This window comes from Colletes latitarsis, chromosome 5, assembly GCF_051014445.1.
Source record: "Colletes latitarsis isolate SP2378_abdomen chromosome 5, iyColLati1, whole genome shotgun sequence".
In the NCBI taxonomy this organism is placed as follows: domain Eukaryota; kingdom Metazoa; phylum Arthropoda; class Insecta; order Hymenoptera; family Colletidae; genus Colletes; species Colletes latitarsis.
The window spans coordinates 33784670-33805936 of record NC_135138.1 but is presented as its reverse complement, the minus strand read 5'-3'; the positions used below and the strand labels follow the sequence as shown (position 1 = coordinate 33805936).

The following is a 21267-nucleotide window of genomic DNA, read 5'->3' as shown; positions in this document are numbered from 1 at the left end:
GGGGTCAATTACAATCATTTTTGGTCAATAGACATACCCCCGAAATTCTACTCACTTTCGAGAAAAAAATTACTTACCGAAAATATAATGTCTGACCATACCGTTGATATGTTTCACTGAAATTTCAAAAAAATTTCAAATCGCTCTGGAAAAATTATTTTCTGTTGCAGGGGTCAATTACAATCATTTTTGGTCGATAGACATACTCTCGAATTCCTACGCGTTTTCGAGAAAAAAATTCCTTACCAAAAATATAATTTCTGGCCAGAAATGTTTGCCCGAATTTTCGTGCGAATCTTTAAAACGTCATAACTCCTGAACGGATTGGACGATTTTCATGTTTAAAAAAGCAAACTACGCGTATTTTGATGGAGAATATGTACAAATAGCAAAAATATCCGAAAAGTTGGTCCTTGACCCCGCAAAATGAGAAAAACTCCCTAAAACTGGTCCAATTTTCAAACAGCCATAACTCCTACAATTGTGAATATATTTCAATGAAACTTTTTTCTGAAGTAGAGCTCATAGGTACCTACAAAAAAGTATTAGATAACTTTTCTGTAGAACGTTAAATAAAATTATTAAAAATGAAAAACGAATTTTTAAGGAAAATCGACAGGGGGTAGGTGCCTAAATTTTTCGACGAAAAAAAATTTTTCAAATCGTTCTAAAAAAATTATTTCTAGGTTTTTGAGTCAATTACAATCATATTTGGTCATTAGACATGCCCTCGAAATCCTACCCACTTTTGAGAAAAAAATTTGAGAAGATAGATAATCGGTTTTTTATAATTTATCTTATGATAAACTTTTTTGTTACTGCTGCTAAAAAATCATACATTTCATCGTTACATCACTCTATTCTAATCTCTTGAACTATCCTTGGCTGACTCCTGGTTGACTGTCTTCACTTCGTACTCAGCCCACCTATCCTTGAGTGACCACAATAGAAGGAAAATGGAGGGCGAGGCATTTTGTCAACACTTCGTTTGCCATCGTACACACCAGTTGGGTCACTTCAATCCCAGGTTTCGGAAGGTTCGCATTGGTCTGATCGTGCTGCCTACCATTCTTCAGAGAATGTAACGCTTTTCTCTTTGCATCGATTTCTACCGTATCGAATATTGCCAATAGAGTTCACCGATTCATATCGCGTTCTAACTTTTGTCCTCATCTCCACGGGACACGTCGAAGTGTGTTTTTTTTGTCTTCGTTAAAAATTATACGCGATATCGAATGCTACGAGGATCGCGATGATTGCAACGGAAATTGAACCGATAGCAGAAGCTGATGTTGCATCAGTGGTGGAACGTTTCTTTGCGGAGCAAAAGAAAAAATGCGATCGACTGCTGGCAGAGTGTAAGTGCAGTGTTGACATTATTACGTCTGACATAAATTTTGACCGATTAGAGAAATTGCCACGAATCAATAAGTGTAATAAAAATAAAAAAAGGACATTTTTCCATTGCAACACCTTTTGTTGCATTTAACAGAAAATCAAAGAATTTTTGCAACGACGATTTAATGGTAAGAAGTAAATGAGAAGAGTGTTACTGAAAACATAATCGTACAAATGAATTTATCCATTATTAAAAGAATTATACAACGTTTCTGTGTATGTTGACCCGTGTAACTGATGTGTTGGTGTTCTTGACGAACGGATTTAAATTTAAACAGATCACAACGTAACGTCAGAAAATGGCAGTGTCGGTGTGCCATTATGCCACTGCCCACCGTACTTCGACGGATTGCTTTGTTGGCCATACACGAAATCTTCGACGACGGCGGTTTTGCCATGCCCGCCTGGAATCGAATTTGGATTCGATCCGGAATCCTCGAGAACCAATCTGGAGTCGAATAACCGCGGTGCAGCTATGGCCACCAAGGTTTGTCTGGCGAACGGACAATGGTACAAAAATTCAGCGGAAATCCCATGGAGTAATTACAGCCTCTGCGAATCGTCGGACGATCTCAGTACTCGTTCTCTCTTGAAAACGATTGCGGATTTGGGAATCGAAATTACGCATTCGCAAGACTACGGGAGGTTCGAGTCCTTTTTGTTAGACGTAAGGACGACATCTTGTTTCCAAAGATCTAAGAAGAAATTCATTCTTCCTTAATCGACTTGAGTTTTCGTAATATTAAACAGTGCTGGATGTATACTTATTTGCGTTCGCTAATAAACAATTTAAGGAGATACAAGCAACTTCAATTGACTATCTACATTTACAGAAATGGTTGCCGATTGTCAGAATTGTCTCGCAGATCGGATATGCTACTTCTTTCATCATGTTGGTTGTCACAATGATCGTATTTTCTCTACTCAGGTATTCGTATTTCTTTTTCAAGGAATATTTCCTTATTTGTTTTTTTAAATTATACCCACCGCTATTTTACTCCTTAATTGGCATTTAGCGGGCCTGATTTCTCGTCATTAAACGAGGGACTACTGTAGTTGACCCTTGATTCATAATATCGAGTTCAAATTTCGTGTTCAGGAAGCTCAGAAACCCGAGGAACAGGCTGCACATGCACCTGTTTGCCTCGTTCATAATGAGAGCGTCCATGGCACTTATCAGAGACTGGATTTTCGTTGACGGGGTTGGACTCGCCGTGGATGTCGTCTACGTCGACGGGAAAGACGCGTTTATCAAGCAACGAAACGTAGGCATGTTAGAAACTCCTTGAATGAAATGGAAGAAGACACGTTGAAACTGACTGGATACCGAAACGATTAGTTTCAGACGTTGATCTGCAAGACTATCACGAGCGCGTGGCAGTACTTCATCGTTGCCAATTACTCCTGGATCCTGATGGAGGGTTTATACCTACACAATCTCGTTATCTTAGCATTTTCTGCTGACAGTGCAGCGATTAACTTGTATATCTTGATGGGTTGGGGTAAGATTGCGCTTATCAACAATTTGACGAATTCAAATGAACTATTCGTTTCTTTTTTTAAACAAGGATTACCCGTTTTCGTGGTGGTACCTTGGATAATTATCCGTGCAACGATAGAGGACACGCTTTGTTGGACGACTCATGGGAATCCTTCTTTGTTTCTTCTAATAAGAATTCCCATTATGATATCAATCCTGGTGAGTGCTTTGAAGTTTCAAGTTCTCCACAATCGTGTCTAATGTCTTTGACCTTAACTTGGAAGTTTCTTGGAACTAATTTCAACTCGGAAAATTGCATCAATCGATGATCAAATCACTGTTGGCAGTTCAACTTCCTGCTGTTCATCAACATAGTGCGAGTGCTGTTCATCAAGTTCAAGACTTCGGTGCATTTGCAACGCAAGAAAATGCAGTATAGGTGAGTTTATACTTTCCGAAACGTAAATACGTTTTCAAAGTGGAATTCGTCTTCTTTATACAGCAGATGGGCCAAGTCCACCCTAGTCCTGGTACCACTTTTTGGGGCTCATTACACGCTTTTCCTAGGCCTCTCTTATTACAAAGACGATCGCGTGGAACTTGTCTGGCTCTTTTGCGACCAATTCTTCGCGTCCTTTCAAGTACTTTATCAGGAATAATAAAAAATAGCTTGTCAGATACATAAACGTTTTGATATTTTATGAATCTCCAAGCCAAGATTTTGGATTCATTTCTTTCTAGGGTTCGTTCGTGGCTCTGCTTTACTGTCTGCTGAATCTCGAAGTCAGAACGGAAATAAAGCGTTCCTGGCGAGCTAGGTGGTCCAAGAACTTCACCACGTGTCGAGAATCGGGAAAACGAAACATCAAACGTCATTATAAGCAATGCCACGAGTGCGATCATCCGACCATCTCCGCTACGACTATGAGGAATTTGTTTGTAGTGCAGGTAGATAGAAGATCGAACGAGTATTGGCCAAACATGGAATTAGATGCAGGATAGGAAAATTTTTTAACAATAATTTTGCAACTGGACCAGACTCCAGCTTCTGTCTGTATTTTATTTTAATTGTCATTTCAAGTCACTCGTAAATGACTGAACTGTGTGTACTACGTTATTAATTTATTTAAATTGCAGTTTTGTGCTGTAGGAACCTTCTGCTGTAACAACTGTTTCATTTAATACTGTTGAGATTCTTAAGTTCTTTCTTGTACAGCCATTTTCTATTTTTATATACGTATAATAATTGCTATTTCCATGAAAAATGGATTATATAACTGCGAATGTATTTAAGGAATGGAAAAATTTATTGTATTTATCTGTGAGTGTGTAATAAAATTCGATGTGTAAATAAGAGTCGATGCAGTATCTAGGTAAAAAATAAGAAAGCATTCAATATAATAAAGTAAAAGCAGGCAAATGGTTAAATAATCTTAAATAGGAGAGTTTGAGGTTTAAATTGTACTCAGGAGATGTCATTACTGGTCACTAATGGTCAGCAGTGGTTACCCGTGATGATCAAATGGTCAGAAATCCACAAATGACCACTTAGATGAATCGTCTGACCATAAAATCCCAAGATCTTAAATTTATTTCCCAACCATACGTATAATTGCAAGCTATTTTCTATTGACTTTTCTACCGATAAAAATGAAGAGAGTATCTCTGTACCAACAGATACTGAAATATTGATTATGTGAGCTGGCCAGATGGCCTTGTTCGTGCTGCTACCTTGCGTTTGCTGTCCATCAGGCTGTCAAGGATTCATTGTTACATACATTGATCGTCACGTCATCATGGCACATTGTTTTTCATTGCCGAAATGATATACAGGCGTCTGACGCAACTGGGAAAAGCTATATCTCTAAAACGATTAGAGATACAATCTAAAAAAAATATTGAGGTACTTACGCTCTGAACCTAATAGTTCAAGAATTGTAACACTTTAAAGTTAACTAAATTATTCCATTGTATCACTGTTCATTTGTACTGTCTCTTACTATGGTGTTTAAAAAAACTGCATCGAGTAGTCTAAACAAAATTATACAGTTCCATTTAAAGAAAGGATGCAATTTCATTTTTTAAATTCATAGATGCGTAAAAAGAAATAAAATTACATTCAGTTTATGCATCGTTCGATGTCGTTTAATTTTTCCTCGTGACATTTTGTTGATCCTCTAATAGTTTTAAAGATATATAGTTTCCCATTTGCTCTTTCCATTGAAATAATTTTTACCTCGTAAATGTTATCGTCTAATCTCGAACAAAACTAATGTTAAAATTGAAAACATCAATCATTTCGTATGGAACAAGGTGATAAAAATCAGTCTTCGTACCCTATTACAGAGACTGTGACTCTTCGAAGTCGCGTGCCACGCGACAGGGTGAGAATGGGCGTCGAAAAGGCGGGGACAGAGTAACGAACCGTGAACTATCTCATGACACTTGTAACCACCAGAAACATTAATCGGGAAGTGGTCGATTAGAATGCGGCTTGCCTGGTCTCGTCTCCCGTTACAAAGATGTAATCTGGGCCACGTGGCTGCCGTTGCATATTGTATAACACGCGTAACATCCATTACTTGAGTCGGCTCTTTACCCTTTACTTCTTATCCACGCCTTCCAATCTGCCAAACAAATTTGTCTGATTACAAGAATGACTCGTGTTTCCAATCGCGAAGACAACCCCTTCGAGTTTAAAGACTCGTTTGGGGTTCCTTTTGTCGTGGTATTTTTTGTTACAGCTTTCAATTCGTTGCTGTGGATCGAGAAAGACTTCGCACGTAGTTAAGAACGAAGTGTAATTTGTAGAAAATAAATTGCTGTGTCGAAATAAAATGAAAATTAAGATTAACAAAATAGTGTTTCATTTCATTTAATTTTATTTTCATTCGAAGGGATGTATCTTTGGTATTTAAATTAGAATGTGTGTGAGAGCTCCATTTATTATTGTAACACTTTTTCTAAACCCACTTTGCACAATAAAAATGGAAAGAAATTTAACAAGAACAATACTGAGGCTCAACTGAGTATGGATTTCCTTAGAGGATCAGGTGCTAAAGGAGGAGCATCTGCGCCAGCGCCCCTAACATAATAATCTTCTCTCCTTCCCATGTTAAGTTAGGTCTCAAGCAAGATTCTGCTCCTTTTGTTACGTGCTTTTACAAAATATTACGTCACGTTATTTTTTTCACGATTTATAGTATTTATTTTTGGTTTAGAAAATAATAAAACTTGGAATGCAGAAACACGTAAATAAGTATGTTTAAGGGCGAACCTCGTGAATAGCTCTTAAAATTATTTAATGGCGAAGGGGATTAAAAACGAGTTCAAAAATTTCCCTTTCAATAAATATTAACGTATCGAAATTTATAGCATGCGTGTAAACAATAACAAATCGTATAAACTGGATTTATTAAATGAATATATGTGAAAGACATTAAGTAACATTTTGATCTATGTACAGAAGCAGTGACAATGAAAAATCGAGTAATATTTTACACAAAAGTATTAACAGTATTTAAAACAAATGTAATGGAAACACGATTCCATTTAAAAATGGAGATAATAAATATTATCAGGAGTGACAACCTAAATATATTTACAAAATATTACCCAATGTTCCTGAAAAAGAATTAATGAAAATGATTTCAAAATAAAGTGTTAAAGTTATGCATCACATAAAAGTCGACAAAACCCTTTCCAGATATTAAAAAATTTCCACGTTTAGTTTACGTTTCAGAAAAATTAGAGCCCATATTTTGACTTTCGTAACAGGGAATTGAATGCTTATGTAAAGAGTATGTGTTTGCTGTTGACCAGTGTAATTAATAATGAAAAGAAAGGGAAAACTTCGCGTCCACTATGGGAATCGTAAATTTCACGCGCGTCCGGGGACCCAGAGACGTCACATGATCGATAAAATGGTCCACCCATCCGCGAATTCGGATCATGTGTTCCATTGTACGCGCCACCGACAGAATGGCGGGCAGTTCGGGGCGGCTCTGCACCACGTTTCCAGCATTTCCATTGGAGAACGCGAGGGATGCTGCGAGAGAAAGACGAACGAACCAAGAGACGAAGGGTGAACGACGAGAGGACGTGTTTCGGGGCGTGGACTAAGGGATGAAGAGATGATCGTTTAGATTCTTTCGGAGGTTGCAGCCTGCCCACACGAGAACCGAAGATCTTATCAGAGGAGCTGTTGATCTCGTGGAGTGCTCGTCCTTGACGAATCGATTGCGCGGAGCAGGTTAACGGTTGGAAAGTAAGAGATAAAAATATCAACGTCGTAGGTCAATATTTTTATAACGAAATCGAAATACTATACTCGAAGATCGTTCGAGAAAGACGTTTAATAGATAGGAAGTGATTGTGGAGAACGGGGTGGTTGCTGGAAGAAAATATTAATTTCCACAAGCTGCATAGTGATTTGGAAGAAGATCCTGATCGCGAGGATTGGACGGTTCTTGAATAATTCAAAAGATCAACAATGTATCGCGGAGGAGAACTTGATGGCTTCTTCGAGTTGGGGATGAAAGCTGCAGAATGATTCTAAAGTAAGTGCGCTTTTTCTTCGATGTTCCGTTTAGTCATAATTGAATTTCGTAAGTAATATCTATGTATTCTTTATTTCTGATTAGTAATAACTACCTACGTATTTACATGTTATTTGGCGATAGAAAAAGCAACACAGTTAAAATGACTAAATATTTATTTCTATAAAGAAATGTGATCGTTTAAACTGTGTTAATTTTTTTATCAGCAAATAACACGTACACCTAACAAATACACCTGCAATATCAGTTATTATTTAATATGTCACAAGATTGTGAGTAACAAATTTTATGCTATTCTCTACGCTTTTATTCGTTTTTTCGCGTCGCAAATGTTTGAGGGAGAAACGATAGGAAAGGAAAATATTGATGATGTTGAAAGTTTCACGATGTCATTAAAAATACAGAAGAACGAGGATACTTGACATTCGGGTTTGGATTTTATTTGCTCCGGTTAAAAATTCACAAGATGGGAAACGGTACTGTGGTCTTCTTAAACGTTGATTATTCTACTTATTTTTACTATTTCACGCGCGATTATTTATACGAAATAATAATTATTACGGCATTAGAGAACCGTGGATCATAAATCGAAGTAAATAATCATTATTCCTTTATTAACAATTTGAATCGAAATAAAATCCTTTACTTGAAACGTTCGAAACGAGGCCCATATTTGTTAGAACTGTTTTATTCGATTTAAGGTGTAGTTCTCGTTGGTACAAACAAAAGCTACACTCGATTTTCGTAGAGAAAAGACAAAAATGCGTGTCAATGAAAGCTGAACGACTCCGAAATCCGAAAATATCCTGAAATATTAAAGCAGCCGCAAGATGTCCATACGAATTGCTGGATTTAGCATAAGAATCAGATCGAACGAGACCAGGGGTTATTTTTCGTTAATAATTGAGGAGGGATTGGTCCTGCGTTATGCAGAACGGGAACGTTTCTTCTTCTTGAATAATACAACGCTATCTTTCGTCGGATTTCATCGAATTGCTTGGAATTTAAGAGCCCCTCGAGAACTGAAACTATTCCTTCTTTAATACGTTCCTGTTTGTCTCACACTTTGTCGGTCTAGTCGTTGATTTATTCACTTGAATACTCGTTTCCTGCGTGTTTTCTTAAAACTTTAATCGCAGAATTTTAAAATGCTATTGCAATTTCGTTCCTAAGCTAATAATTAACAAAATTACTTTTCAAAAGATTTGATATTATCGTACTTATATTATTAAATAAATCTTGGTGGTTTAATTGTTGAAGATTGAACAATAATGTTCGAATACCTTGCAAATATTCTCTTCTCTCCTTTCAACAACTAATATCTGAAACTATTACAGTGACTTTTTTAATCCTCTGAAGGTTAATAGAGGAAAAGCCACGAAATAGGGGAGCTTAAGTAACCCCGAAAAATCAACCCTTTAGTTCATTGTAACAACGTTTTCGAAAATATGCGTGACAAATATTTGATCAGGTTATTATTTCTGGTGGTGGAAACCCCTTATTCCGAATTTGGACGCACGAGTCCCGCTGGGATTCAGGCGATTTCGGCCAGAAGGCACGTTGACTATAATATTTTCGTGCCTCGTAGGGTGGCCCGCGTAAAAGGGCGATTATTCGGGATACTACTTGCGAAAGTAAACGGATGCTCGCTAAATAACGATACGAATTTCGCGGAAGGTGCTCGATGCGTTTTTCTTTCGTAATTCGTTAGAAATTCTTCTCCGTTTCGTAAAAATTAAATAAAACAAAGCTGAAGTGTCTTACTATCGTTATGAAATTAAATCTCCTGCGAATAGACACGAAATTGAATTCCAGCTCCGAGGCATGAAAATGGTCGTTCCGAGCTTCCACCCACGACGAAGATAAGAAGCGGCCCCTCGACACCGACACGGTTCTACCTAAGACAACTATCCCCCTGGCAGGAAGCGTTAGAGGTTCACCTCCATTTTTTTTTAATAGAGGAGAACAGAGTTCGATGGCGAACGGTGGACACGGGGTCGTCGTCAACGGGGTCGGTGCACCTGGCGGAGGCACTCTCTCCAGAGAGGAGAGACGTAGGCGAAGAAGAGCCACGCAAAAATACCGAACGGCACACGCTACACGGTGAGATCCCGACGAAAATGTCCAATTCGATTCCAGATTCTCATAATTTCATTATACTGCACCGCTGCTCGGCGATACGGATGTCTTTTTACGGTGCAGCCACTCATTCTGGTCCCCCTTCAACGTTTCGTCGCTGATTCGTTCTACGTGAAAATAGTTTATCGTTATTTATGACTCTACTACCAGAGACAAGTTCTTACTTAGATAAATATTTCTAATAACTGACGATTTCGACTTGGCAGTATTTGCATACGAGCCTCAATATTGTAACAACCGTCCAATTGTGGTGTAATTATAATTGTAAGTCTTTAATGTGTGTAAAAACTATTATAATCAGATTACGTTATGTATTCGATCATTTAATTGTGTTTGTCATGCTTCACGCAAAGTATACTCCTTTACGAAGAGGTTTTTTGACAAAGGAACACGATACGAGTACAAATTTATGTTCGATGGTTCAGTTTCGTAAATTCTCTCCATTTTCAAGTGATTGTTAATTGGTTACAGAGAGAGGGTCAGAGTGGAAGCCTTCAATCTGGCCTTCGCGGAGCTTCGAAAACTCTTGCCAACCTTGCCACCCGACAAGAAGCTCTCGAAAATCGAGATTCTCCGATTGGCCATCTGCTACATCGCCTACTTGAACCACGTCCTGGAGGCTTGACTCGAAACGGAACTAAATTTCTTACGGAGATTATATTTTTGCAGATCCTGTTTCGTATTACTCGAACTATGTATCTATCAGAGACGATTCTGACCAATTTCAGCCAAACGAGTAGAAAGACGTTTCTGTAATCTGTTTACGGACTTCTATCTGCACCGATAGTTCTATTTAAAATTCGTTTAAATGATACTTAGATAAGGTTTGCTCGTTTACAATTATCGAATCTATGCAATTTGATATTTTTATCGACACATTTTAATCATTGACGCAACGATTACAAGCATTATTTTATTAACCGTCTGCACGTGTACTTGAATTAAATATGTGCCTATTATTGCAATGCACGTTGTTATTTAAAGAATGAACGGTAAAGCAATACTGCTAGAATTCTGTTTTTCTGCGCCATTGATTCCTTGTCTCTTATTTTACTACGGGAAAAATTATCATTACTTCGCCGTGTCCATTGCAATAATTAACAATAATTTTATAATCTAAACCTACATTGACGCGGGTTCGAATATCAATCATTATTTATTATTATATTTAATAAATAAAACATACTTGTTCTTTGATTAAGCCTTAAATGTTTCCTTTGCAGATCATTTGTGTTTCTGTTTCGCGATTATCCAATTGCTCAGCCATAAACAATATCATTGCGTCGTTTTTATAATTTAAAATTTACTTACAACGCATGACAATGCTTACTTTTGGATTACGATATTTTGGAAGTATCAAGCTCATTATATGTAATATTTTACAGTACTTTGGAATGTACAGTTTCCACAAAAGCTGAACATTCGATAGAAACAAAGTTCAAGTGTGGCCATTCGAAATCGCCTGGACGCCTCGTCGAAACTCTTAAATCAATCTTGTTTCGTGGATTAGCGGACCGTCCCGAGTTTGGTACCCCTGGGATTAACGCGCCCCACGAGATCCACGTTACTAAATCCTCTATTTTCGCCGCGCTGCCCCCGTCGCTTAAGTTCCACCGTGCAATTGAATGCACGTTGCTACGATTTAGGCAGAAACTATCGGATAGTCAATCTCCCGAAATCTAAAGATTAATAAAAAATGGGCCTTCGAGAAATTTTGTTTGGAATACCATTTAGATTTTATTTGGTCTTGAAGATTATATCAAAGTGTTTTATAATTCGAATGAAAGTACGAGAATATAATTAACTTCCTTGAGTCAAAAGATATTTATTGTATAATTGACGTTTGACCTTACCTGACCAGACCTTACAAAATTACTTAATTTACGATATGCATAACAGGATTGTTGAAGCTATTTGGGGGAACTATAGCCTGTAAAACACTTTCCTTTTATAATGTAAATAAGGCATACTAAATGTGATTATTCAAATTTCGTTTAATTTATTTCTAAAAATGCATGTTTCTGAATAATTGACAAGCCAACGTTCTCTACCCTGAAACAGTTACCGGTCATCGTTGAACGAAACAGACATTCGATTAGAACTGGACGAGAGAGCCAACTTCACGGTTCATCTGTTCGTCGTTTCCATTTTCCTGTCCCCACACCCGCATCCCACCCCAGCGGCTGTCCCTATCCACTACCTGGGGACGCGACACGTAAAATTTTTTTTTTAATTTCTCGGCAAAAATGAAAAAAAAAATTTTACACAGCCCCCTCCCTCCTGTCTATTCTGGTAATTAAGAAGCGTCGGGAGACTTGAAATCTTTCCGGGGAACTTAGAAATTTTTCTGGAATCTACACAATTTTGAATCACGTTGATCGAAGACTCTTTTGTTGGCACGATGGACTAAACTCTCATGCGATAATCGAGGTCTTACCGAATATATCTTTTCTTTTTTTTTAATCTACTAAATATTAAATATTTTTATTATTCGATTTGGTACAAAGCTATATAATTTACTTAATCAAATATTTCATACAATACTGCAACAATCGATTCGCATTACTTGCGAGTCTCTTGACTTTGCTTTCACAAATTACTTTCGTCTCTTCAAATGTCATTGCGATTGCAGATCGTTGTCACGTTATATTAATGACATTGTTGTCAATAAAATTCAACAACGCCCATTACAAGGCGTCCCATTAATATCAGTCGATGATGTCAAACGCTTCTCCGATGCGGACGTAATTATTTAAAATGGTACGAACAAATGGACCGTCACCTAATCATTAGATAGATCTTAGCAAATGAATTGCTTTTTTATCGTGCTCCAAGCATTACTCGCCCCTAGAAATTTCATAATTATGGAAATGTACGTACGATGCTGATTTCTGGTTTTTAGTGTGAGAATGGAAACAAAAGCAACAATATCGCAATCGGTTTCGTGTATATGGACAAAATGTTACGTGCAGTGTGTGTTTGTGATTTTTAAAAAATTCTGAAGACAACGGTACACGGACAAATGATCTCGAATAGACAATATTATAAAGAACATTACATTATTGTCCATTATACATAGAAAATAAAAAGAATAAGACCAGTTAATGAAGACATATTGCTTCGAAAAAGCTACCGCGGTGGTTAATACAGTGAATTCCATCGTGGCGCTTCGAAATCACGAATACTCCACGAACAGAAAGAAATATCTGTTCATCTGGTTCTACGACATCCTAATCCTATGCTTTTTTACTGGAAGCATGTTATATTTCAATGAATATAACATTCAAAATCTACCAAATAATATGGAACGCATAACGTACAAATTTTTGTTGATCGTTTTCATTGGTGGTTACGTGTGGACGTTGACACTGGGTTGGTATTACTCGAAGGTATGCGTTAAACAATTAATAGAAATCACGCTTTGTGCCAAGATCTGTTCCAAACTGTTGCAAAAAGTACCAAATTTACGTAGCTACTGGAATTTTTATTTCTATTGCTTTGTGTATTCACTATAGATAAATCATACACTCGTTTCATCGAAAGTAATACTTTTCATCCAAAGTGAAGAGGTGTAAATTCAACAAATCAACAAATACAAAATATCGACCGTCTGTCATTAATTCGTATAACACACTCGACTATATTGCTTCGTTTTTTTGTATTTTTAGGAGACATTGACGCTCAAAGAGAGGATCTGTAACGTGGACGAGAATTTTAAAAAACTAAAATCGGTGATCCATTATCGTGATTTATATCGACGTGTAACAGCGACTGGGGTCCTGTTTGCCTTCAGCGTGGTCATACTGTGCGGATTGTATATAAAATGGTTATTTCGTCAAAAACTAGGATGGCTCGGTTTGCTTGCTTTCGTTAATATTATTTTCTGTGAACAACTTGCTACAATCGTGCTATACGACTTCTTGATACATGTATAGTACGTAATATATTGTCTCCTAGAATAATGGTTTTAAATATTCATTGATCGGAAAATCGATTTAAAAAATTAGCCAAGCACGCGTTAACTCTTTGAAAACTCTGTTCTGCGTAAAACAATAAAAATCTGCATGGTATTTCTTAGTTGGCTGGATTTGAGTTTCATGGGGACAAACGATCTTTTGAGAACGTTCCTCGTAGATGATCGTCAAACTAATGCAAAAGAACTCCACGAGTACACGATTGAACCCACCAGAAAACGTCGTCGTCAGTTTCTAGGAAGCTCCAAAGTATACCTATCTGAGTTTTGTTTCCAACGCTTGCCAATTTTTCCATCAAATTCGGCTTCGAGTTTGAAGCACGAATCTCAGGCTGTGAAGCAACTACATTTTTTACAAGAAATTAGGTAAATCTTCGAATCTCGTTTAAACGATCGAAATTTGAAACTGGTTAACTATTTCATTAATTATTATGCTTTCACCCTCCATTTGATGATTGAAGCTCGAGTTCTTTTAACCTAAAATATTTTTATATTTTAAGACGCGTGCATCTGAAACTGTGCAAGATCGCAAAAATGGTGAACAGAGTGTTCGATGCACAATTAATGGTACAGTCCTCTGTCGTTTTGGTGTACCTCACCGTGCTTCTATACTTTGCGTACAATGAATTTGGAACATCGTCTACTGATGTATGGCAAACTATAAATAGACTCACTACACATATCGTGGAGTTGTTAAATAATATCGGGAAATTCACTCTGGCGAGCTATAGTTGCGAAAATACCGTGAAACAGGTAAGAATCTTTAACTTTTATCGTGTAATCATGTTACGATCTGTCTTCAACGAAGCCACAGCAAATATTGACTTCAATTTTTTTATTTAAACGAAATAGAGATTAATCATATAACATGTGAAAATTTTTTTCTAAAACGACTGTTGCCGGAGACCTATTTTTTCAAAGGATACATTAATTTGTTTGTCTCCTTATTCGTTGGAATAATCGATGTTCTACTGTGTATATTTTTTATTTATTCATTCTATCCTATTTCTAGGCGAACAAAATAAGAGAAATCATTAATAAACTGTCTATACGCGAATTCAATACCGAAATGAAAGATGAGGTAAGTATTAACAAGACATAAATTTGATTAGCACTGAAGATTGTTTCGTTTGTAAATCACTGTATTAAACCATTGAACATTATTAAGTGCATACAAAATATTTCTGCTCATAGATCCGTCAATTTTCTTTACAAATATCGCTCAGTCAAATCGGAAGCTCGAAGTCCAACTTCTTCCGACTAAACTACGGCTTCTTACGAGGGGTTAGTTGAATTCTGTTAGAGAAATACATAGAATACCAGTTTTTTTTTACCACTGTTATAGTGCATAAGCTTCGTGATTACGTACCTGATTGTTATCATACAATGGAGCTCATCCTACGAATTGGAGAATCCAGAACTGAATAAAAACAAGACCTATAATCAGGACTCAACCTTTCTGTGATGTTGAACTCGTTCTTCAAAAAACGGTGAAAGAATTTAGAAAAATTCTCTGATCACTGATAATACGAATATTTATGTTACATGGAAATGTATTTTTTTACGCTTGGAACACTATTTTTGTTACTTATTTATTTTCTAATTTTCGTCTTGTGTAAATATATGAATCCCCACAAATGTATTATATTTATTTTTTCACTTTCTTCTTCAGAAATTGTTTTATTCTATTTATCCACCATTGCGATTACAGATCTTATTTGGCATAATATTACATTAATGACATTATTATCAAAAAATCCAAAAGTAGCGAACAACATTTAGCTGTGTCGATAATATCAATGATATTACGAACTCGAATGACGTGAATGTGATTATTATAAATGCTACGAACAAACGGAACCGTCCATTGCGTTTTCTCGGCAATTCTAATCGAGCAAATGAATTGCTTCTTATCATTTTTCAAGCATACACGTTGGAAATTCCGTAATTATGTAAATGAACATGCGGTGCTGATAGCATCCACATTCCTAGTGCAAGAAAGGAAACAAAAGGCAACAATATCGCAATTGGTTTCATATCTAACTCATACTTGTTCAACTGCACAAGCCATAGATTAGTCGAATCGTCAATCTACAGATTGTCTGGACAGTGTTTCGAAACAGTTGTGGTTCTTTGGGGTGAATAAAGTACACAAAGTGACCCATTTTAATCGATCCACTCGAATATAGTAACGACGATGTCGAAGAATGTTTCCAATAGAAAAATCTTTTAAGACATTTCGAAAAATGAATCCAAACCAAAGGGTGGATTGAAATAGAAAACTCTGTAATACCCGAAGACATTAAAGAAATTCTATCAATACACGCCATAGAGGAACAACGAGGCCAACCAATGAAGATAAACAGCTTCGAGGAGGCTACTGTAGTTGTAATTTCGATAAATTCCATTCTGGCGTTACGGAATCACAAGTATCCCGCAAACAAATTGAAATTACTATTCGTCTGGTTATATAACATTCTAATTCTATGCTTTGTTATTATGAGTCTGATATACCTCGATGTGTGGAACATGCAGAAACTATCGAACAATCCATTCCGTATGACGTACATATTTATATCGTTGCTTTTTACTGTGACTTATTTGTGTACAATAATATTGGGATGGTACTACTCTAAGGTGAGCGACGAAAACTTGTAATTTACAGAAATAGTATAGTTAATGTTCCTTTTTCTTCAGGCCACATTGGCGCTCAGAACGAAGATAGCCGAAGTAGACGACAGCTTAAGGAAATTAGGATCGTCGATCGATTATCGTAATTTTTTTTATCGCGTGATAGAGATTGGAATCATGGTTGCCTTTCACTCGGCTGCAATTCTCGGATTATACTTTTACAGAATACAGCTACAAATATCGAGATTTATGACTTTAATCGCTGTCTTTAGTATCGGTTTTTTACTTAACATCGATACAATCATCCTATGTGACTTCCTGACATATGTGTAGTACGTAATCACGCCTTTTTCGATGCTACTATATTCAGAGTAAAATATGTTTACCATTTAGGGCCATTGTGGGTCCATTCTAACAATTTTAATTAGTTACCTCCAACTGTAGGAGTTTAAACATACAGGCAAGCTTATGGTTAAAAGAATTTTTAATCGAATATAAGCAATAGCTCTGTTTTAAATAGAACGATAAAAACCTAGAAAAAATTTCATAGTTGGCTGGAATTGAAGTTCAAGCAGACGAATGATCTTTTAAAAATGTCACACGCGGACAGTCGACGTATTTGGACAAGAGACCTAAACGCTGCAAGAAACCGACGACGTCAGTTTTTAAAAATTTTCAATACGTACGCGACTGAGTTTTGTTTTCGAAGATCGCTGACTGTCCCTTCGAATCCGTTTCCGAATCTGAAAGACGAGTCATCCGAATCAACCTTAAAGAAAATAGAATTCCTGGAAGACATCAGGTAAATCTCGTCTTTAACTGGGATACTGGGTCCTTTTATTCTCAAAAATTAAACCAGAATTTTATTTTTCTAGATTCGTGCATCTGCAGCTGTACAGCATCGTAAAAATGGTGAACAAAGTGTTCAATGTGCAATTAATGATACAGACCACCAACATTATAATATACATTACCATGATTTTGTACTTTACTTACACTAAAATTAAATCGCCAGCTGGCTACTCGAACAATTCGACATTACTATTTATACATGTATCAGAGTTATTGATTTATATTGGAAAAATTATTCTGGCGTGCTACATCTGCGAACGTGCTATGAGAGAGGCGAGTAACACCGAGTTTTATCGTCCACTTTGTAAAATTGGCTACTTATCTGCACACTTTTCATTGGTTTTCTTATTTCGTTCGATATTCATCAAATCATTTTATCTTGTTTCTAGGCAAACAAAGTGAGAGATATCATTCACTCGTTTTCTGTACACGAATTTGATAACGAAATAAAGGATGAGGTGAGAAAAACTGAAGACAGCGATTAATAATGAGAATCAATTAATGTACTAAAATGTGCACGTGTCTTTTAAGCAAATCATCATCCTCGAATCAACCAGCTATTCCAATGCAATTTTATAGAGCCATTGTAAAAAATTAAAATCGGTCTTTCTTTCAGAAAAATTTATAAATATCTGTAACTATAAATTTGTTTCATTTGTTTCGTTAATTAAGTTTGCGTCACTTGAATGCAAAAAGTTAAAGTTTTGAAAAAAATTAAGTTATATACTTCGCCCCTCTCTTACAATTTTAAATCTTGGCAGATTCTTTAAAAACAAAATCGTTCTGTCCGTAGATTCTCCAATTCTCTTTGCAAACGTCGCTAAATCGGATGGGAAACTCGAAATCCGATTTCTTTTGCTTGAACTACGTCTTCTTACGAAGGGTCAGTTGAATTCTGTGTCAGAGAAAAAATATAAAACATTATTTTTCTATACATACGCGTACAATTGTTACAGTGCCTAAACTTCGTGATGACGTACGTTATTACTATGATACAATGGAACCCATCTTTCGGTTTAGACGAATTGGTTTTGGTTACGAACAAAACTCATAACCAGGACTTGAGAGTTCCGTAACGTTGAATTAATTCTATGAAAAGTGGTGATAGAATTTAAGAGTCTATCTTTAGTCAATGCACAGCGATTTGTATTTCAGTGTAAACATTCATCGATCATTGACAATGTTTCGTAGTGTTGAGTTTGTTCTAGAACGTGTGGTTAAAAAACTGAAAAGAATGTATGTCCAGTTGATGTACGATGTAATTTCCAGTTAATTAAAAATGTTATAGAATACAACGATTATTGATTCATTCCACTTACCTGCCTTTTCATTTTCTCCTTCAGCAATTTCTTTATTCTATTAATATCGTAGAATTTACGTATCCAATTTTATTCCAATAAATTACGTCATTCATATAGATAAATGATACTAAATATTTTTTTTTAGTATGAACGCAATTACTTGAAATGTTACGAACAAATTAACTGTCGTTTGAATTTTTTTTTTGAAATTCTAATCAGCAAATACATCAGAGTAAATGAATTGCCTTCGTATCGTATTTTGCACACGCCTCTGGTATATTTTCTAATTACGCAAATGTTCGTGTAATGCTGATGGCTTCCTAGTTTCTAGTGCAAAGAAGGAAGGAAAAGCAACGATATCGCACTTTGTTCCATACCTATAATTTATTTTGTTCTGTAACGGTGTGACTCGAAGTGTTTCTTAATTAACTGCACCGAGTGATTAATAATTAAACGTATCGTCGCGTTCTTTCGATTGTTTCGAGCGGTCTGTCGTAATTAAAGAACAAGGCCATCCAATGAAGATAAACAGTTTCGAGGATGCTACCGCCATAGTAATTAGGGTTAATTCCATCGTGGCTCTACGGAACCCAGAAACTCTAGCGAACAAAAGGAGATTTCTACTCGTTTGGCTGTACGACATTCTAATTCTATGCTGTATTATTTTGTGCAAGTTATGCATCGATGTACATTATTTTCCAATGGTAGTTAAAAAAGATTCACTCGTGTTGTACATATTTTGGTCGACCACTTTCTATTTCACTTATGCGTGTACAGTATCGTTGGGATTATATCATTCGAAGGTGAGCGTCGATTTAACAATAATAACGTTGACGATATTCTGCAATTATACTAATCGTTATTCGACTACATTGGCTCGTTTCTTCTCTCTTTTAGGATGCGTTGACGCTCAAGAAAACAATCGCCATAGTGGACGACATCTTGAGAGAACTAAAATCAGTGATTAATTATCGCAACATATTTAACCGTGTAATAGTAACTGGGATCATTTTTTCCTTTTATAGCATCTATCAGTTCGTAATATTGATGGGCAAAATGTTACAAAACGGGACGAGATTGATCTATTTTCTTCACGTCTTTCTTTTCATTTTTTGTTTGAACAATTCTACCATCGTTGTATTCGATTTCTTAACATATATATTGTACGTAATGACTCATGATTTTCTGAAGAACACTCATGTGCTTCATTAATTGAATCTAAGCGAGTGTGTAACAACTGTGTTTTATATAAAACAATAAAAACTTGGACTATATTTCTTAGTTGGCTGGAACTGAGGTTCAAGCAAACGAACGATGTTCTGAATACGTTCCACGTGGATGGTCGTCAGATTAAGACGAAGAGATTAAATGAGTACGCGATTAAAGTTACAAGAAATCGTCATCGTCTTTCTAGGAATTTCAATGCGTACGCGTCTGAGTTTTTCTGCAAAAAATCGCAAATCGTTCCACCGAATTCGAGTTTGAACGACGAATCACCAGTCGCGAAAAAAATACATTTCCTGCAAGAAGTTAGGTAAATCTTGTCTTCTAATTTCGAAAAACTGGTTAAAGTATCACAATATTTCATTCTAAAAAAATTTGAACATGCAGCTATTTGTATATCAAACTATTTGTATTCTTTCAAGATTTGTGCATCTGCAACTATGCAACATAGCAAAAATGGTGAACAAAATATTCAACACGCAATTAATGCTTCAGAGTATCAACACTATGATGTACCTCAGCCTGTTGCTATATTTCGGTTACATTGAAATGAGTACACTGTCTGGTGATGGCTTGCAACTTGTGAAAACAGTCTTGATATATTTCATAGAAATAATGGCTAATATCTGGAAATTCAGTCAGGCGAGCTACTGTTGCGAACGAACAACAAAAGAGGTCTTCGTTTCCTTTAATTTTTATGTATTTTCTCATTTAATTTAATATTTAAACGCTCAAGCCCGATACGCGAAGATATTCTATCCTGCTTTTAGGCGAACAAAATAAGAGAAACCATTCTCACGATGTCCATGCACGAATTCGACACTGAGATTAAAGATGAGGTAAGAAACATCGAAGATGCTGAGAGTCTATGCAAGATGACGAGTTAAGAATTATCTTTTATAGTCAAATATGCGAATGTTTTTTATACGACTCTTGAAAATTCTCTACCCTTGTATGTATTAATAAGTCTGACAAATTAATGCCACGCGAACCTGTCATCATGTTTCCATTTATAGTGAAAATAGTTTCGTTTAGAAATTGTTTGCTATGTGTACTGAGTTTAGATATAAATAACTTAATATTAAAGAACTTGATCTGTCCGTAGATTCATCAATTTTCTTTGCAAATATCGCTCAATCAGGTATTAAACTCGAAGCCCAGTTTCTTCCAGCTAAATTACGCCTTTGGACGACAGGTTAGTTGAATTTTGCGTTAACGAAGAATATACAATACTGTTTTTCAATGTAACTAATTACACAAGTTGTTATTAACGCATCCAATTGTTACAGTGCTTAAGCTTTGTCATCACGTACTTAATCATTCTAATACAATGGGGCCCCAACTTCGATTTCGAAAATACAGACACGATTAAAAACGAAACCATCTATAGTGGGAATCGAACTTTTCCGCAACGTTGAATTCAGTTTAAAAAATATGGATGAAAGAATTCTACAATTTTATAGTATCTACGATGGTCGAAGTTTCAATAAGAACACTAAAATTTAGAATAAAAATGGCAAGAATTATTATATCGATATTAAAGAAAACAAAAACCCAATGTATAGAATTTTAAAAAACTATTATATTGCTGCGTTGTTTTGCTGAAATATAAAATTGTCTTTGTGATTTTGATTAATAAAACAAATCCAAATGTCTTCGTCCTTTTTTATTTTCAAATTAATATTGTAGCAATCCATTTTGTCCTGCGCT

The 21267-nt window shown here is 36.1% G+C and overlaps 4 protein-coding genes and 1 long non-coding RNA gene across 6 annotated transcripts; all 5 read left to right on the top strand.

Moving 5' to 3' along the window:
• The first annotated feature begins 1252 nt into the window (after positions 1-1252).
• LOC143342051 (secretin receptor) lies at positions 1253-3880 on the top strand. Its single transcript, XM_076765533.1, has 9 exons — positions 1253-1358; positions 1677-2065; positions 2232-2326; positions 2498-2663; positions 2744-2900; positions 2967-3097; positions 3226-3317; positions 3381-3519; positions 3620-3880. Exons 1-9 carry the CDS (start codon positions 1253-1255, stop codon positions 3878-3880), a joined length of 1536 nt encoding a protein of 511 aa, XP_076621648.1.
• A 3280-nt stretch (positions 3881-7160) lies between these two features.
• LOC143341800 (helix-loop-helix protein 1) lies at positions 7161-10540 on the top strand. 2 transcript variants are annotated; one of them, XM_076765019.1, is made up of 3 exons: positions 7161-7437; positions 9397-9540; positions 10048-10540. In XM_076765019.1, the coding sequence occupies exons 1-3, from the start codon at positions 7427-7429 to the stop codon at positions 10199-10201; spliced, it is 309 nt and encodes a 102-aa protein (XP_076621134.1). In that variant the 5' UTR covers positions 7161-7426; the 3' UTR covers positions 10202-10540. The 2 variants fall into 2 exon arrangements, with proteins under 2 accessions (XP_076621134.1, XP_076621135.1); XM_076765020.1 differs by having other exon boundaries at positions 9253-9540.
• A 2293-nt stretch (positions 10541-12833) lies between these two features.
• Positions 12834-14863, top strand: LOC143342050 (uncharacterized). The gene is made up of 6 exons (XM_076765532.1): positions 12834-12965; positions 13245-13390; positions 13655-13915; positions 14050-14302; positions 14562-14630; positions 14744-14863. The coding sequence occupies exons 1-6, from the start codon at positions 12834-12836 to the stop codon at positions 14840-14842; spliced, it is 960 nt and encodes a 319-aa protein (XP_076621647.1). The 3' UTR covers positions 14843-14863.
• Positions 14864-15612: 749 nt separating this feature from the next.
• On the top strand, positions 15613-16738 carry LOC143341977 (uncharacterized). Its single transcript, XM_076765432.1, has 3 exons — positions 15613-16186; positions 16247-16512; positions 16686-16738. Exons 1-3 carry the CDS (start codon positions 15902-15904, stop codon positions 16714-16716), a joined length of 582 nt encoding a protein of 193 aa, XP_076621547.1. The 5' UTR covers positions 15613-15901; the 3' UTR covers positions 16717-16738.
• Positions 16739-17419: 681 nt separating this feature from the next.
• LOC143342260 (uncharacterized) lies at positions 17420-18098 on the top strand. The gene is made up of 3 exons (XR_013079760.1): positions 17420-17490; positions 17826-17915; positions 17989-18098. It is a non-coding gene; the product is annotated as an uncharacterized LOC143342260 (long non-coding RNA).
• The last annotated feature ends 3169 nt before the right edge of the window (positions 18099-21267 follow it).

Bases quoted from the DNA above. Each gene is read 5' to 3' on its own strand.
- LOC143341977 (XM_076765432.1), top strand. From the start codon at position 15,902: ATGAAGATAAACAGCTTCGAGGAGGCTACTGTAGTTGTAATTTCGATA. The intron at 16,187-16,246 runs GTGAGCGACGAA...CTTTTTCTTCAG, and splicing joins TGGGATGGTACTACTCTAAG to GCCACATTGGCGCTCAGAAC. The intron at 16,513-16,685 runs GTACGTAATCAC...TATAAGCAATAG, and splicing joins GACTTCCTGACATATGTGTA to CTCTGTTTTAAATAGAACGA.
- LOC143342050 (XM_076765532.1), top strand. From the start codon at position 12,834: ATGTTATATTTCAATGAATATAACATTCAAAATCTACCAAATAATATG. The intron at 13,916-14,049 runs GTAAATCTTCGA...TTATATTTTAAG, and splicing joins CATTTTTTACAAGAAATTAG to ACGCGTGCATCTGAAACTGT. The intron at 14,303-14,561 runs GTAAGAATCTTT...TCCTATTTCTAG, and splicing joins GCGAAAATACCGTGAAACAG to GCGAACAAAATAAGAGAAAT.
- LOC143341800 (XM_076765019.1), top strand. The intron at 9,541-10,047 runs GTGAGATCCCGA...AATTGGTTACAG, and splicing joins CGAACGGCACACGCTACACG to AGAGAGGGTCAGAGTGGAAG.
- LOC143342051 (XM_076765533.1), top strand. From the start codon at position 1,253: ATGATTGCAACGGAAATTGAACCGATAGCAGAAGCTGATGTTGCATCA. The intron at 3,098-3,225 runs GTGAGTGCTTTG...CACTGTTGGCAG, and splicing joins CCATTATGATATCAATCCTG to TTCAACTTCCTGCTGTTCAT. The intron at 3,318-3,380 runs GTGAGTTTATAC...TTCTTTATACAG, and splicing joins CGCAAGAAAATGCAGTATAG to CAGATGGGCCAAGTCCACCC.